Raw genomic sequence first — 13,000 nt, 5'->3', positions numbered from 1 at the left:
TTGAAGAAATTAACACAATAATATTGATAAAAATAAATTTTAATGAAAAAGTATGTAATTTATAGAAATTAATTTCTATGATTTCAAAACTTGATAATAAAATTTTGCAAAATATATGTAACAATTGAATATATTGCAATTATTTACATTTCAGAAAAACTGATTAATAAACTAGTCTTCCGTTAGTTCATTAAGCTCTCCTACTTTTGTACTATTAAAGTACCATTATGGAAGAAACTCTTGATTGCAATATGGTCCCCAAGTATATAATTTAGTTAGCAGCTCAAGGCAAGTAATCTGTACATGTAGCTATAATTTTCTATAATTATAATCTAGACTTTAATGGGTGGAGATATTTATAATAGGATTCATGAACCTGCAAGAAAACAATGTCAATAAAATAAATTATGATAAATATAATCACCAAGCATAATAATTTACCTGAGTTTTGTTTAGTGGAGCTCTCTGTGCCAACTCGAACATTGTACGATACACTTGACCGTCGTATCGTCCCAATGCACTATTTAACACAAGATCATGCAGATCGAAAGCATCTACTAATGGAACTGCATCTGGACGAAGTTCGGCAAGTAATTCTATCAATTTATTTTGTAATTGTTCTAGTTTGGATGTTGTCAGACCAACCTTGAAATGAAGTATTATAAAATAATAAACATTATATAATAAGTATATACTTAATTATAAATAAAAATAATTATTAGAAATGTTGACTAGTTTGCATCAGACTTTAAATCATATATAAATTTAATACTTGGTGCAGACTAGTCAATGCTTCTGTCAAATTGAAAGCAACCACAATTTTTACATCATGTGACTGTTTCCCTTCAATTAATCTGGCAATGCCACTCATGACATAGTTCTAAAGAATCAATATTTTGTCTAAAGCTCAGTAGTTTGTAAAATAGCAGCAGTCTGCAATGATGATTTCTTGATGTTAACAAATGGAAGCAGCTGAAGCTGTATTTGAAAGAAATGTAAACTGAATTGGACACCTGATGTAGAGAATGGATTCATCCATCATATCTATGTTTTATAATAATTTCAATAAAATGAATGACAGAGATCACAGTACAAACGTGCAAGATTTTTGTGGCCTACAGCATGTTCCTTTCTTGTATGAGCATGAGTGTTTCTGATCATTGCCCAAAGAATCCAACTTCTTAAATCTGACAGTTGTCAAAATGACTTCCTACTTCCTATCAAAGGTGTGACATAGGGTCAATCATCAATAACCTGGTCATCCTTTCATTGTCACTATGACAATCAAACAAATTTTGTTTGTCATTTCCAACCAGTTTGATGAGGCATCGCCTAGTTTGTGCTGGGCTTAAAATAGAACCTCACCTGTAAAAATATTCCTGGTTCTTCACAGATATTAAATAACAAATATAGCTGGCAAAGATTCTTCAGCACCTTACGTAAATTATTGGGTATTCCACTCTGTTCAACCCATTCTATATATCTCTGATTTATATAGTACTGAACGTGTGCCTATAATCAAAATTGTAAAAAGTGGTTAATATTTTAATGATTTTAATTGATATACATAGTGTGTAAAATTACCTTAGCTGCTGGAATTAAACAGACATGACTTTTATTCCAAGCAATTTCTGGAAAATCGCCCATCTGAATAAGTGTGTCTACTTTTTTTGAAGCAATATGAACTGTCCTGTATAAGATTGAGTAATAATAAATTAGTAAATTTGAAATGATGGAATTATTCATACAAAGAGAAGAGAAAACAACCAGTTTGAAGTATTGTAGACTAATGATAATTTATATGTAATCCTATTACATTCTATTCTTAAAGAAATGCGAGATTTCACATTATGCTTATCATGTTCATATTTTTGTAATATATTCCCTATAATGACAACCATTGATCATAATGAATCAAACTAATTTCTGAAAATTTTGTTTTCTGATCTGATGACAAACTATAATCACTCATAGCCTGAATTATGTTAGATATGTGCTGTTTTGTTGGCATTAAAGGTGATTTAGATAAAACAGATTAAGTTACAAAGGTAATAAATATTCTTTTATCACATCATATGATTAATAAAAATTGATGTGAATCAATTCTTACATTTAAATCAGATAAAACACATTTTTTCATAAATAGAATTGAATATTGTCTGGAATATAACATGGCAGTATAATTAATAATAAAATAACTAGAAAAATGGCAGTACATAGAAATTCAAAGTGACTTGTGGATTATTACTAGGTCTATCCTTATTGTGCATTTTATAACATAAAACAATTTGTTTTAACCTCATTAAATTAATTTTCACGCTCTTCAATTATACTGAATATTAATTATTATTATTTTGTACATTGAAATTTGTTATGATGACAAAACTCCTTGGAATACAAACTATTGTAACTTTTTAGATTACAATTTTATAACAGAAATTAACTTAAATTTTGAATCATAAAACATCATCCTTTAACATGCACTTGTTTTCCTTGCCATTTCAAATCATTTAATCAAATAACAAGTTACAATCACGAGAGTAGAACAGTAGCACAAATTATTCATAGTAGTAATGCAAAAACTACAAATTTATATATTCAACATTATTACTATTATGCATTTCTTGTTTATATATAAAACTCTTTCCATAAAAATCAACTATGTATTATCTATATTTGATGCAATGATAAAAACTATGCTTTTCTTAGCCATAGCTTGTTTTATGCCAGTGCACTAGCATAAAACAAGCTATGGCTAAGCTAATGAAATGAAGATCACTACAATGATCTTAATTTCATTAGTTGTTCATCAGTATTATGCAATTCTAGGTGATAAAATTTTGATTTTTAAAATAGTTATTGGAGTACATAAAATCATCATAGATGGAGCTGAATTTATATAAATAAGCAATCCAGCAAAGTTATATTTTCAGAGATTTATTTCTTCTTGACACTACAGTTTCTAATAAGGTTAATAAATCAGCAATTGTTTTCTATTTGTTATTAATGGAAGAAATATACAGTAAGACCCCGCTTAATGCGGGGATGCATTCCTAGACAACAAAGTGCTAAACGAGGTCATTTTCACAGAGTAAATAGGGACGAGGAACGTGTGACCAAAAATAAAAAAATTTGACTTTAATTTTAAGTCATTTTTATATTAATTTGTATAATAATATAGTAATTAGTACATTTTTTGTGACAAAGGTCCTGACTTTTCTGAAATTCTTATTTTTTTGCAATAAAGTCATGGTTTCATCTTTTCCTTTTTCTTTCCTTAAGCAAATGTCAGTAGCGGATCGCATCCAAAACACCTTGTTTTGCTTTTGCACTCCTTTCAAAGTCTAGATCAACGAGTTTGGTCATCGTTACCAAACTTTTACTAAGGAAATCTATATAGAGAAATGTTTTAGGTTCATTTTCAGAATCACTATTTTCCAGTTCTACATAGATTCCTTGTTCTGCCAGTTCTTGAAGGTCATCATTGATAAGACACTCACCAGAAACCTGTGGTAACACCTCAATATCCTGTTCGTCTACATCTCCTAGTCCTGCTATATCGATTAGGTTGAGTTTGATCAACCTAACAATATATCGATAGGCTCTTCTCGTTGAGAATTCTTGGATACCTTCAGCCATAACTTCTTCCACACTTCGTTTGTGCATTTATCAGTTAATTCTTGCCAAGCAAAGTTGATATTGCACATGGCATCCATGATGTTTTGTTTTTTCCAAAATTGCACCAAACAAACATAGATTTAAAGAAAGTACACCTTTTTGCCACTTTTTTCTGAGTGGTTCGTGTTTGTAAATATCATATTATGTACGAATAAATAAAATGCTATGATAATTTAAATCATTATAAATTTTGAGCTATTTTTTTTTTAAGGCTTCAAGAAGGCAGCATTATATCGAATCAGTGTTAAGCAAGGCAAAATTAAGCGGAGTCTTACTGTATAATCTTAAAAATATAACTCAAACATCTGTGTTAGAAGGTTGATTTTCATAAGGTTTTACATTTTCTGATATTCCTTCAGGACCTAGAAAATATTTCTAGGTCCTGAAGGAATATCAGGTATATTGTATACCCGGATTCCGTGTCATTGTACATACCAGTGGGGTCATGTGATCCATTTTCTTACAAGATTGTGGTGTACAAGGTCTTTTAATCAGAAGTGCCTTTACACATTCTTCCAATCCCTAGGCTCTTGCTGCCGAATTAGCATTTTTAAAGTGCGTAACTGCCATACATGATTATCACAATGTTACACATGGGCTGATAGAATGTTATCAGCAAATGCACTCTGGACACACCCCCCATAGTTGACCTGCTGAACGATAACCAATCTGATGATGTAGAATGGGTCTCTATTACCTTTAACATTATGTGGCAAAGTTGCCAGGAAATGCTGGGTGTATCTCGCTTACAGGAGGTGCCAACTATTTTTGACATGCTACATAATGGGAAAGACCCTCCCAACCCGAACAGACTCCCTGGCATATATAGTGTTCCCGTAAGGGACAACAGATACGATAGAGACCTGGTATACATAGGGTCAACTAAGCGCTCCATGGGGATCAGATTACAAGAATATCTTGCTGATATACGTCATGTGAAAACCACCACAGCCCCCTCTACATATGCAACAGATCCGGACATCGTGACGGACTTTAACCAGACTAAGCTCATCCTTGCTTCAGCACCCCATGGAACACCTCAGATGGCTGGAGGCTGTGCACATTTTAAATCTGATTTTACATCAATATCCTAAATTATAAAAAGGAAATGGTTTTGTCAAAGGCCTTTGGCAATGCTGCTTAGCTGTTTGTTGAGTCCCAGCAGGGTGACTCTGTGCAGGCGCAACATGGTTTTAATAATTTTTTCAAACATATTTGAATGCTTGTTCGAATTTTATTCCAAAAGCTGTTACAAAAAACCATCAGGGAATCATTTCAAAACCTGATGAAGAATTCGGAAGGAGTTTGAAAATGTTTGTTTTTTTATCTGCACACCTTAATTGGTTCGGAGTATGTGATTAATGAAAATATTTCATTTCTGGTTTATTAGATAAAGACTTATGTTGCATTCACTCATTTCAGAAAAACAAAACTTTTGGATGACAAACACACCTCACAGAAATTTATACCAACACCAGGGGTAACAAGACCACTCCCCTAATTAGAGAATATTAGTTCACAATATCTTACCTGTAGGCAACTGCTTCATATAATGAGAGTAGCTCTTTAAGAGTAGGTTCTGCAGAAAGTGGTGTCACTATTCCGCCACCTTTCTTCAGTAAATAATTAAAATTTGAATCTGGTGATAAATTTCCTTGTTTCAAACACTTTAATAAGAATCTGGAAATACATACATAATTAAAATTTCATTAAATTTTTACACCAAGTGATAAAACAATCATGCACCTTGCTGTCTGGAGATAGAGTACTGTATTTTCTCCTTCGTAAGTGCATGCTGCTACTGTGAGAGAATACAGACGAGGCAATCCACTAATTAATAAGTATCCATGTCCTCCACATGCTAAACGACACGTTTCAATACCTCGACTGCCTTTATCAGAACATAGTGCCTTCAGACCAGAAGATATGGCATGAAGCTGAAAATGTTTAACATATGTTTTGTTTTACAAACTCATATAAAAACATAATATTTTTTTTTACTGATCAATTTAACCTTAAATATTTTATCAAATAAAATTACAATTATTAGCAATATTTTTATAAATATAATTGGTCTTAAAATATTACTAATAGGTTCTATATATATATATAAAATTACTAATGTCCTGACTGACTCATCATTGCCCAGAGCAAACTGCTGAACCTAGAGGTGAAATTTGGTACACAGGATACGTCATGAGAGTGCAACTAGGAAACGATTTTTTGAAATTCCCCTGCAGGGAGAAGAGGGAGAGGATTAAGGCTTAACCTGAGGAATGGCTTCTAATGTACTATTTTATATGCATTTTTTTTTTGTTTTTAATAGTAATAACTTAATTTCCAAATGTACAATATTTACCAAATCATCCAAATCGTTTGCCCAAGCAATGCCAGGCTCATTTGCTAGTACTTTTATATAATTTTAAGAACTGAATAACATGTAAATTTTATAATGTCCAGTAGGAAATTTGAATATTTGGTTCTTGTTCGATTTGCATATCAAATTTAAAATGCCATAATTTGAAAAATATTTTAAATCCAAATTATATTTTACATGTATAACTCATTTAAAAATCTGTCAGTTTTCATATATCTTAATCATCATTAATATCAATATTAGAACTAAAAACACTACTACAGTTTTATTTGGATTATTTTGATGATCTAATTTTTTTAATAAAAGTTTTTAGAGAATTTTTTGAATTTAATCCAGGGAAATCTTAAAACAACTCAATTTAGTAATTGCTGATAATTTTGATAGATTTGTACACCTTAAACTATATGAAATCCATTCATTTTTATTTTTAGATTAAAATATATTTGTGAAATATCAAATAATATGAACTTTGACCATTATTACAGCAAAACAATACTGATGGAAATGGAATCACATTTTGATATGAGACATTTATTAACCGATTACATTATATCATTAATTCAGTTAGCTGTAATTTAAACAAACCGAAAAATATGTCCTTGTGATTATAACATTCATTCTTGTGTGCTCATATTGATTATTAACTTGACAAACAGCAATGATTTACTATATTCACTGCTTCAAATTATTTATGTATATATGAATATAGTAATATTATACAACTCCAATGCAAATGTAAGTTTAACAGACTGCAGTATTTAAGTAAATGGAATTTTTTTTAACTTTGATTTTGAGTGAGTCATTCTATATTAAAAATTTTTACATATCACAATCAGTAAAAATAAGTCAATATATAATTTTTGAAAATACTTCTAATTTTTGTTTGCATTTTTTTCTATGAAATTATAATTTTATAGCAGAGCTGTGGAGTTGGAGTCATCAAAAATCCCCCTGACTCCTTTTTATTTTCCCAACTTCTTATATATATAAAAAACAGAAAAGTATTTGAGTTGTGTCACATTTGACCCTCAATTTTTTGCAAATCTATGTTTGGAGATCTGTCAAACCCAAAAAATGTCAAATAAAGGAAAAAATTTGCATGCTCATATTGGCATCTAATTTGTTTAATTTCTTTATTCTGTTCTGAAATATTAAATAATATCTCAGAATGAGTAAAGTTTAATAAATGAAATTTGGCATGGTAGCATGTGTATAAAGGGCATTAATTCTATTAAATTTTGGTTCTTAATTAAAGGTTGACAGGGTAGAGACATAGAAGGGGGTTGTGTCATATCTCCAGTGTGTCAGACTTAATGAATATTTTACTCGTTATTCACATTCACAATCTTATAATATAATCGAGATGGGTTCATAATAATAATAATTGTTAGAACATTCCTAAATACAGACACACACTTAATTTTTTTTTTGGTTTTGTTTTGGTTGCTATGCCTTGACTCTGGTCTGGCATAGTACTCAGCCACTGGTGTCAACTGAGTATAACCCCTAAACCCAACATAATAATCATCTCAGAGTTCAAACAGTTAGGAGTTGAAAGTTGAAATTTGGTACACAGTTAGGATACATCATAAGAATGTACACTAAGAAGGAATTTTTTGAAATTCCTCTTGTGGGGGGAGAGGGAGAAGGTTAAGGATTACCCTGAATAACTCTGGTTCTACTGTACTATTTTAGATGCGATTTTTTGCATTTTTGCAGAAAATCAAACATACTTTTAGATCCATCTGAAAATTCTCTAATTAGTCTTGGAAGAGGGGGGACCTAATTCTTGCACCCAGTAAAAATGGATAAGATTGTTCGTTATCATTACTTTTTGCCCAAGCAACATCTGCTAGTTTTTTTTTTATAAAACTCATCTCCACCCTCAAAATTAAGCTTAAGTTCTAATATGAGTACAGACAGAAAAGGAAATCTTATAAAATTTGAAGATGATTTTTACTGGAAAAAATAAATCACATTTGACCACTCTTCAAGTTTAGATGTTAAAACGGAGATACTGCACTATCCAGACATTATCAAGCATTGATTGTCACAGAATTGCCACCAACCAAGTTTCAGTAGAGTGTTTATTTTCCACTCTTAAAATTATTAAATATGATTTAAGAGCTTCAGTGAATGCTGACTTAATAGAAGTGATTCTTTTTGTAAGGAGTAATTCAGTTTATAACAAATATGAAAAATAATAAATTAATCAACATGACAAAATAAGCAGTCTTTTTCTTTACCAATCTAAATGTTACATTAAACTAAGTCAAGAATATATAAGTATACAAATATATTTCTTATTACCCATTATACTCATATATTATGTACAACATTTTTATTAAATTAATTTGTTTGTGTACGAATGTATGTACTATTTTTATTCAAATACCATTGACATCATCAAACAAGTCAATAAATGTGAATTTATATATTCAGTAGATTGTCAAATTTTAATGTTTAAAACAATTTTAAGAAATTAATTACGAGGCGTGTTCGGAAAGAAGTACTGTTTCATTTTACTGCCACCGCAGTGGTAGTATCTCAGTTCAGCACCTGCATACACGTGTCTCTGGTTGATTGTCAGTCCATTGACACCCATTAGAGCCAGATTGTGTTGTTTTCCATGTGTTAGTGAGCGTTCAAAATATTTTAAGACAATTGCCGATCCCGCCGACTACGAAGTGCGTTCTGTAATACGGTTTTTGAACGCAATGAATGTTAAGCCAGTTGAAATTCATTGTCAACTTGTAGAGATTTATGGTGAAAATATAATGAGTGATGGAATAGTGAGAAAGTGGGTTTGACAGTTCAATGCTGGATGCACCAATGTTCATGACGAAGCACGGAGTGGCCAGCCTTCTGTTATCAATGATGGTTTGGTTGCAAAAGTGAATGAGAAAACTCTTGAAAACAGACGGTTCACAATAAGATTGCTTTGTGATGAGTTTCCACAAATTTCAAAAACTGTTTTGCATGAGATTGTCACAAATCAATGTTCAGCAGTGGCTGTCTTCACTGGCGGCATCTTTCTTTGAAGAGGATATAGACAAGTTGGTTTCCCGATATGACGAATGTCTGAACAATGGTGGTAACTATGTAGAAAAATAGTTTCCAACATGCTCTTTCATGTAAAAATAAATTTTGTTTTGAAAAAAGATTTTTTATGTGAGTTTTTCCAAAACAGTACTTACTTTCCGGACACGCCTCGTATTTTGTTAAAATAATCAGAATCGTCGTTATTACTTTCCTGACTGTTATACAGTATAGGCTTATAACAAAGGAAAAAAATGACGATCAGTCAAAAAAATGACTTTCCCAGATTTTTACTCTTTTGGACTTGGGAAGCCTTCAGATGTAGAGAAGTGCAAAAACATTCGAAGTTTTTTCTGTATGCATGGATATTAGAATGTGTACCAAATGATTTAGTTCAGCCATTGTGAAGCTTAATAATTCCTGTGTTAAACCATCTCACTCCGGTTCAAAATCATGCCCCCCCAAACAGTCTAACATTCATACATATAGAAAAAAACCTGAATCTTTGCATATCTCGACATTTCGAGGTGTCCCAAGTCCAAAATTGTAAACATTTGGACTGGGATCATTTTTTGACTGATCACTACACTTTTCTTCTGTTATATATAACAGCAAGGAAAGTAAAAATTATCAAAAAAATATTTATATATTGACTATGTCAATACTTAAAGGAGTCTTTTAGCTTTGGAATAAAAAGCTTTCTATATTCTATCTTTATTAGAACTATATTTATTGAAGCTTACATTCTGCGCTCATATGATGATGTCAGAATTTTCGGGTTTACTTTGTTAACAAGTCCGACCTGGTCAGAGATGGATGGTAAGGAAAAGTCAGAGTCGGAGACATGTAAAAATCTACAGACTCCACAGCCCTGTTTTATAGAAACTTAGAATTTTAGTATGAAAAGCCTAATCTAGAAACTGTTCTGATTATATGAACTGTCAATTTCTAAATAGCTTAAAAAAAAAATCAGCAAAATATTGCTGATTCTCAATTATTTAAATTGAATAATTTAAATCCTTTAGAATTTCATTAGAGATATTAAATTTTTACATAGAGATGTAATTAATATAATATGGATGTGTTTAGAAATTTGTATTTTTTTTTTCTCGAGAATTGTAATGCTTAACATTATTTTAAAATTTGAAATATACAGAATTTATCTTGCTTATACCATTTACAATATTCTATTTCAAAATTCACATATATAAAGCTGAAAAAATTTAATATCAATTGAAGCTATAATGTTTTCACTCTTATGTTCACATACACATTTACAATATTGTTTCAAAGAAATGAATAAAATATCAATATTACAAGGATGAAAAAATGACATCAAAAGAAATTCCTGATTTGTAAGACAGAAACTGTTTTATGTATGCTATGATGTGGGTTGTCTGCTACTTAAATCTATTCATTTTTAATGTGCTTCATTTCATTTTTACAGCTTGGAACTGCAAGCTCCAAACAAAAGCTTCCATATAAACAACCACAATTTTTCCATTTGATATAGAAAATCCAAAGCCTAAACAAGAATACAATATTGAAGAAAGTATATTGAACATTTTAAAATGATCTTAATACAGTGAAGCATTGAAAATTTAGACTAATTGGGACCAGACGTTATTAAATATACATAGGTGACTGCCTTGAGTTTGTGAAGCCATGAAGATATTCTTGATACAGTTTCTCTGCTCTATTTTGTGACAATGTCAAGCTGCTTCTCTTTCTCCTTTGAAAATTTTTTTGACCAGAAATATTTTTTTTAATAATCTGGAGACATTCTATAACATTGTAATTAATAACTAACTAAATCTTACTATTGTTCATAGGAACTGAGATAAGATTTGGCCCAATGAAATGCAGCAGCCAGGGGTGCATATCAACTACTTCATTGAATATTCCATTATTGTGTAACTATATTTTTATGCACTTGTATTTAGCTAATATACTACATAAACAAGATATAGTACAATGCAATGATTTTGTTGACATGCTATATAATAATTTCAAACACTTTACACATTAACTGTCAAATATCTGAATAACTAATTTTTTCATTTTTATTTAACTCTTTTTATCAAGATATTAAAAAAAAAAAACAAATTCAATTTACCTCTGGCAAGTTTCCCAAATCACCTTTTTCCAAATTCTGACTTGCTACTTTGTAAGTTTGCATTAAGGAAAGAAAAGTTGCTTTGATTGCATGAGTTAATGCAATTAAAGGCAGAAGTTTATACTGTTGTGCTTGATAGTCCAGAATTTGAACTTCTCCTTTCCTACAAAAATATATTTTCATTAACAATTTTTTTTATAATTCATATACATTACTATTAATAATTACATAATTAGATTAAATTTCTTACCCAGCAATAATTTCAGACTGTCTTCTAACAGCACTATATCGTGTTGCAATAGTGCAAGCTCTAGCTAAATTGAAAGCTACCATGTCTGTTATTAAAACTCGTACAAAAACCATAGTTCCATAATTCAATTTATCACTTTTGGGTTTAATATATTCACCATCTCTCGTAACCTTTAAGTAATAAATTAATATACTGAACAAAGTCTTAATAAAAATAATATCAGTATAAAATTTTACATACCTGAGCATTTTTCATAAACATATTCTCATAAGGTATTCGTACATTATCCAACTTTAAAAACCCATTATCAGATGCTCTCATTCCCATTTTTGGTCCTATTTCTCCAACAGTTATTCCTTTCAAATAATAATTCTAATGTCATAAAAATTCTTTGTACAAGTATAAAATATATAAATATTTATAAAACTTACCAGGAAGTGGTTGATGATCTTCCATGTTTCGAATCTGCACCATAAATGGATGTATTCCATAGCATTTTCCCTTGATGTAGAGTTGTGCCAAAACAATAGCATGATTTGCAGTTTTTCCCACTTTGATATAAATTTTCAATGATGATTAAATTTAATTTTCAAAAATCACATAAACAATTGAAATACACTTACAACTTCCTGGCCACCATTTTATGGATGATAAAGTGGGAGTATTTAAAATAAATTCTTGAGTTTTGGGATCATAAGTAGCTGTTGTTTGAAGACCACGCAAAAATGTCCCTATAAAAAATAACATTTTACAATACTTAACATTCAATACTACTGAAAATTTTAATAGATTAAAAGTTTATTTATTTATAAATAAGTATATTTAAGCAAGTACAGGTAACCCCCGTATAACACGGCACTTCTATATCATGGGTTCACTCTAACACAATTCAGGAATTGGGTAAAACCCTCATACAACATGAAATGTAATAAAGAGTGCGTTCTTTTTATATTTCCACGCAAGCATTCTAATTGTTTTCGTGGCTACTTTGAATACTCTTTCAACAATAATCCATTTAATGGTTAAATTTTACAATTGGGACCCTTCTTTTGCCTTTAAAAGCTCATTTTAGAATTATAGATTCTTCCATCACGATACTATTGATAGTGCGGGCACCGCATCTTTCTTTCACCCTTGTTCCTAAATGCCTACAAACAGCAGTGCACTCTTGTTGCAGAGTGACTGCTATTAACAAAATGCGCCCAAAAACTGTTACCAGTTGATGATGCTCATGCTGAGATCATCATACAGGATGAATAATCTTCTGGTAAAATATTTACTTAAATAATAAATATTTTACCTATGAAAAAAATGAATAATAAATCCGATTTAACAGCATGTTTTTTAATTTTTGGAACCTAAACCCCCTTTTCGCACTAGTTCTTTGTTTCGTATAACACGGATTCGCATAACATGGCAATTTTTTGGAACATAACTCCCGTGTTATATGGGGGTTACCTGTATTATTTTTTTCATATTTCACAATGCTTTAATCAAGATCATATGAATTATTTTTCTAGAAAACTTGATGTTTGTTTAA

At 30.6% G+C, this 13,000-nt stretch overlaps 1 protein-coding gene across 1 annotated transcript; it reads right to left on the bottom strand.

The window, feature by feature from the left end:
* Positions 1 to 87: 87 nt before the first annotated feature.
* Positions 88 to 12,191, bottom strand: LOC111635372 (peroxisomal acyl-coenzyme A oxidase 1-like). The gene is made up of 11 exons (XM_023380318.1): positions 12,084 to 12,191; positions 11,892 to 12,011; positions 11,701 to 11,816; positions 11,461 to 11,630; positions 11,211 to 11,373; positions 5,425 to 5,615; positions 5,209 to 5,358; positions 1,585 to 1,690; positions 1,366 to 1,512; positions 442 to 645; positions 88 to 376 (listed from the first exon to the last, which is right to left on the bottom strand). The coding sequence occupies exons 2-11, from the start codon at positions 11,932 to 11,934 to the stop codon at positions 326 to 328; spliced, it is 1,341 nt and encodes a 446-aa protein (XP_023236086.1). The 5' UTR covers positions 11,935 to 12,011; positions 12,084 to 12,191; the 3' UTR covers positions 88 to 325.
* Positions 12,192 to 13,000: the final 809 nt, after the last annotated feature.

Source organism: Centruroides sculpturatus, unplaced genomic scaffold (genome assembly GCF_000671375.1).
Source record: "Centruroides sculpturatus isolate CEXI.00-Female unplaced genomic scaffold, Cexi_2.0 scaffold713, whole genome shotgun sequence".
Lineage (NCBI taxonomy): Eukaryota > Metazoa > Arthropoda > Arachnida > Scorpiones > Buthidae > Centruroides > Centruroides sculpturatus.
This window is presented reverse-complemented; position numbering and strand designations above follow the sequence as displayed.

Bases quoted from the DNA above. Each gene is read 5' to 3' on its own strand.
- LOC111635372 (XM_023380318.1), bottom strand. From the start codon at position 11,934: ATGGTGCAGATTCGAAACATGGAAGATCATCAACCACTTCCTG. The intron at 11,817-11,891 runs GTAAGTTTTATA...ATTATTTGAAAG, and splicing joins AGATCATCAACCACTTCCTG to GAATAACTGTTGGAGAAATA. The intron at 5,616-11,210 runs GTAAATTGAATT...AAACATTTTCAG, and splicing joins ATTTGGGAAACTTGCCAGAG to CTTCATGCCATATCTTCTGG.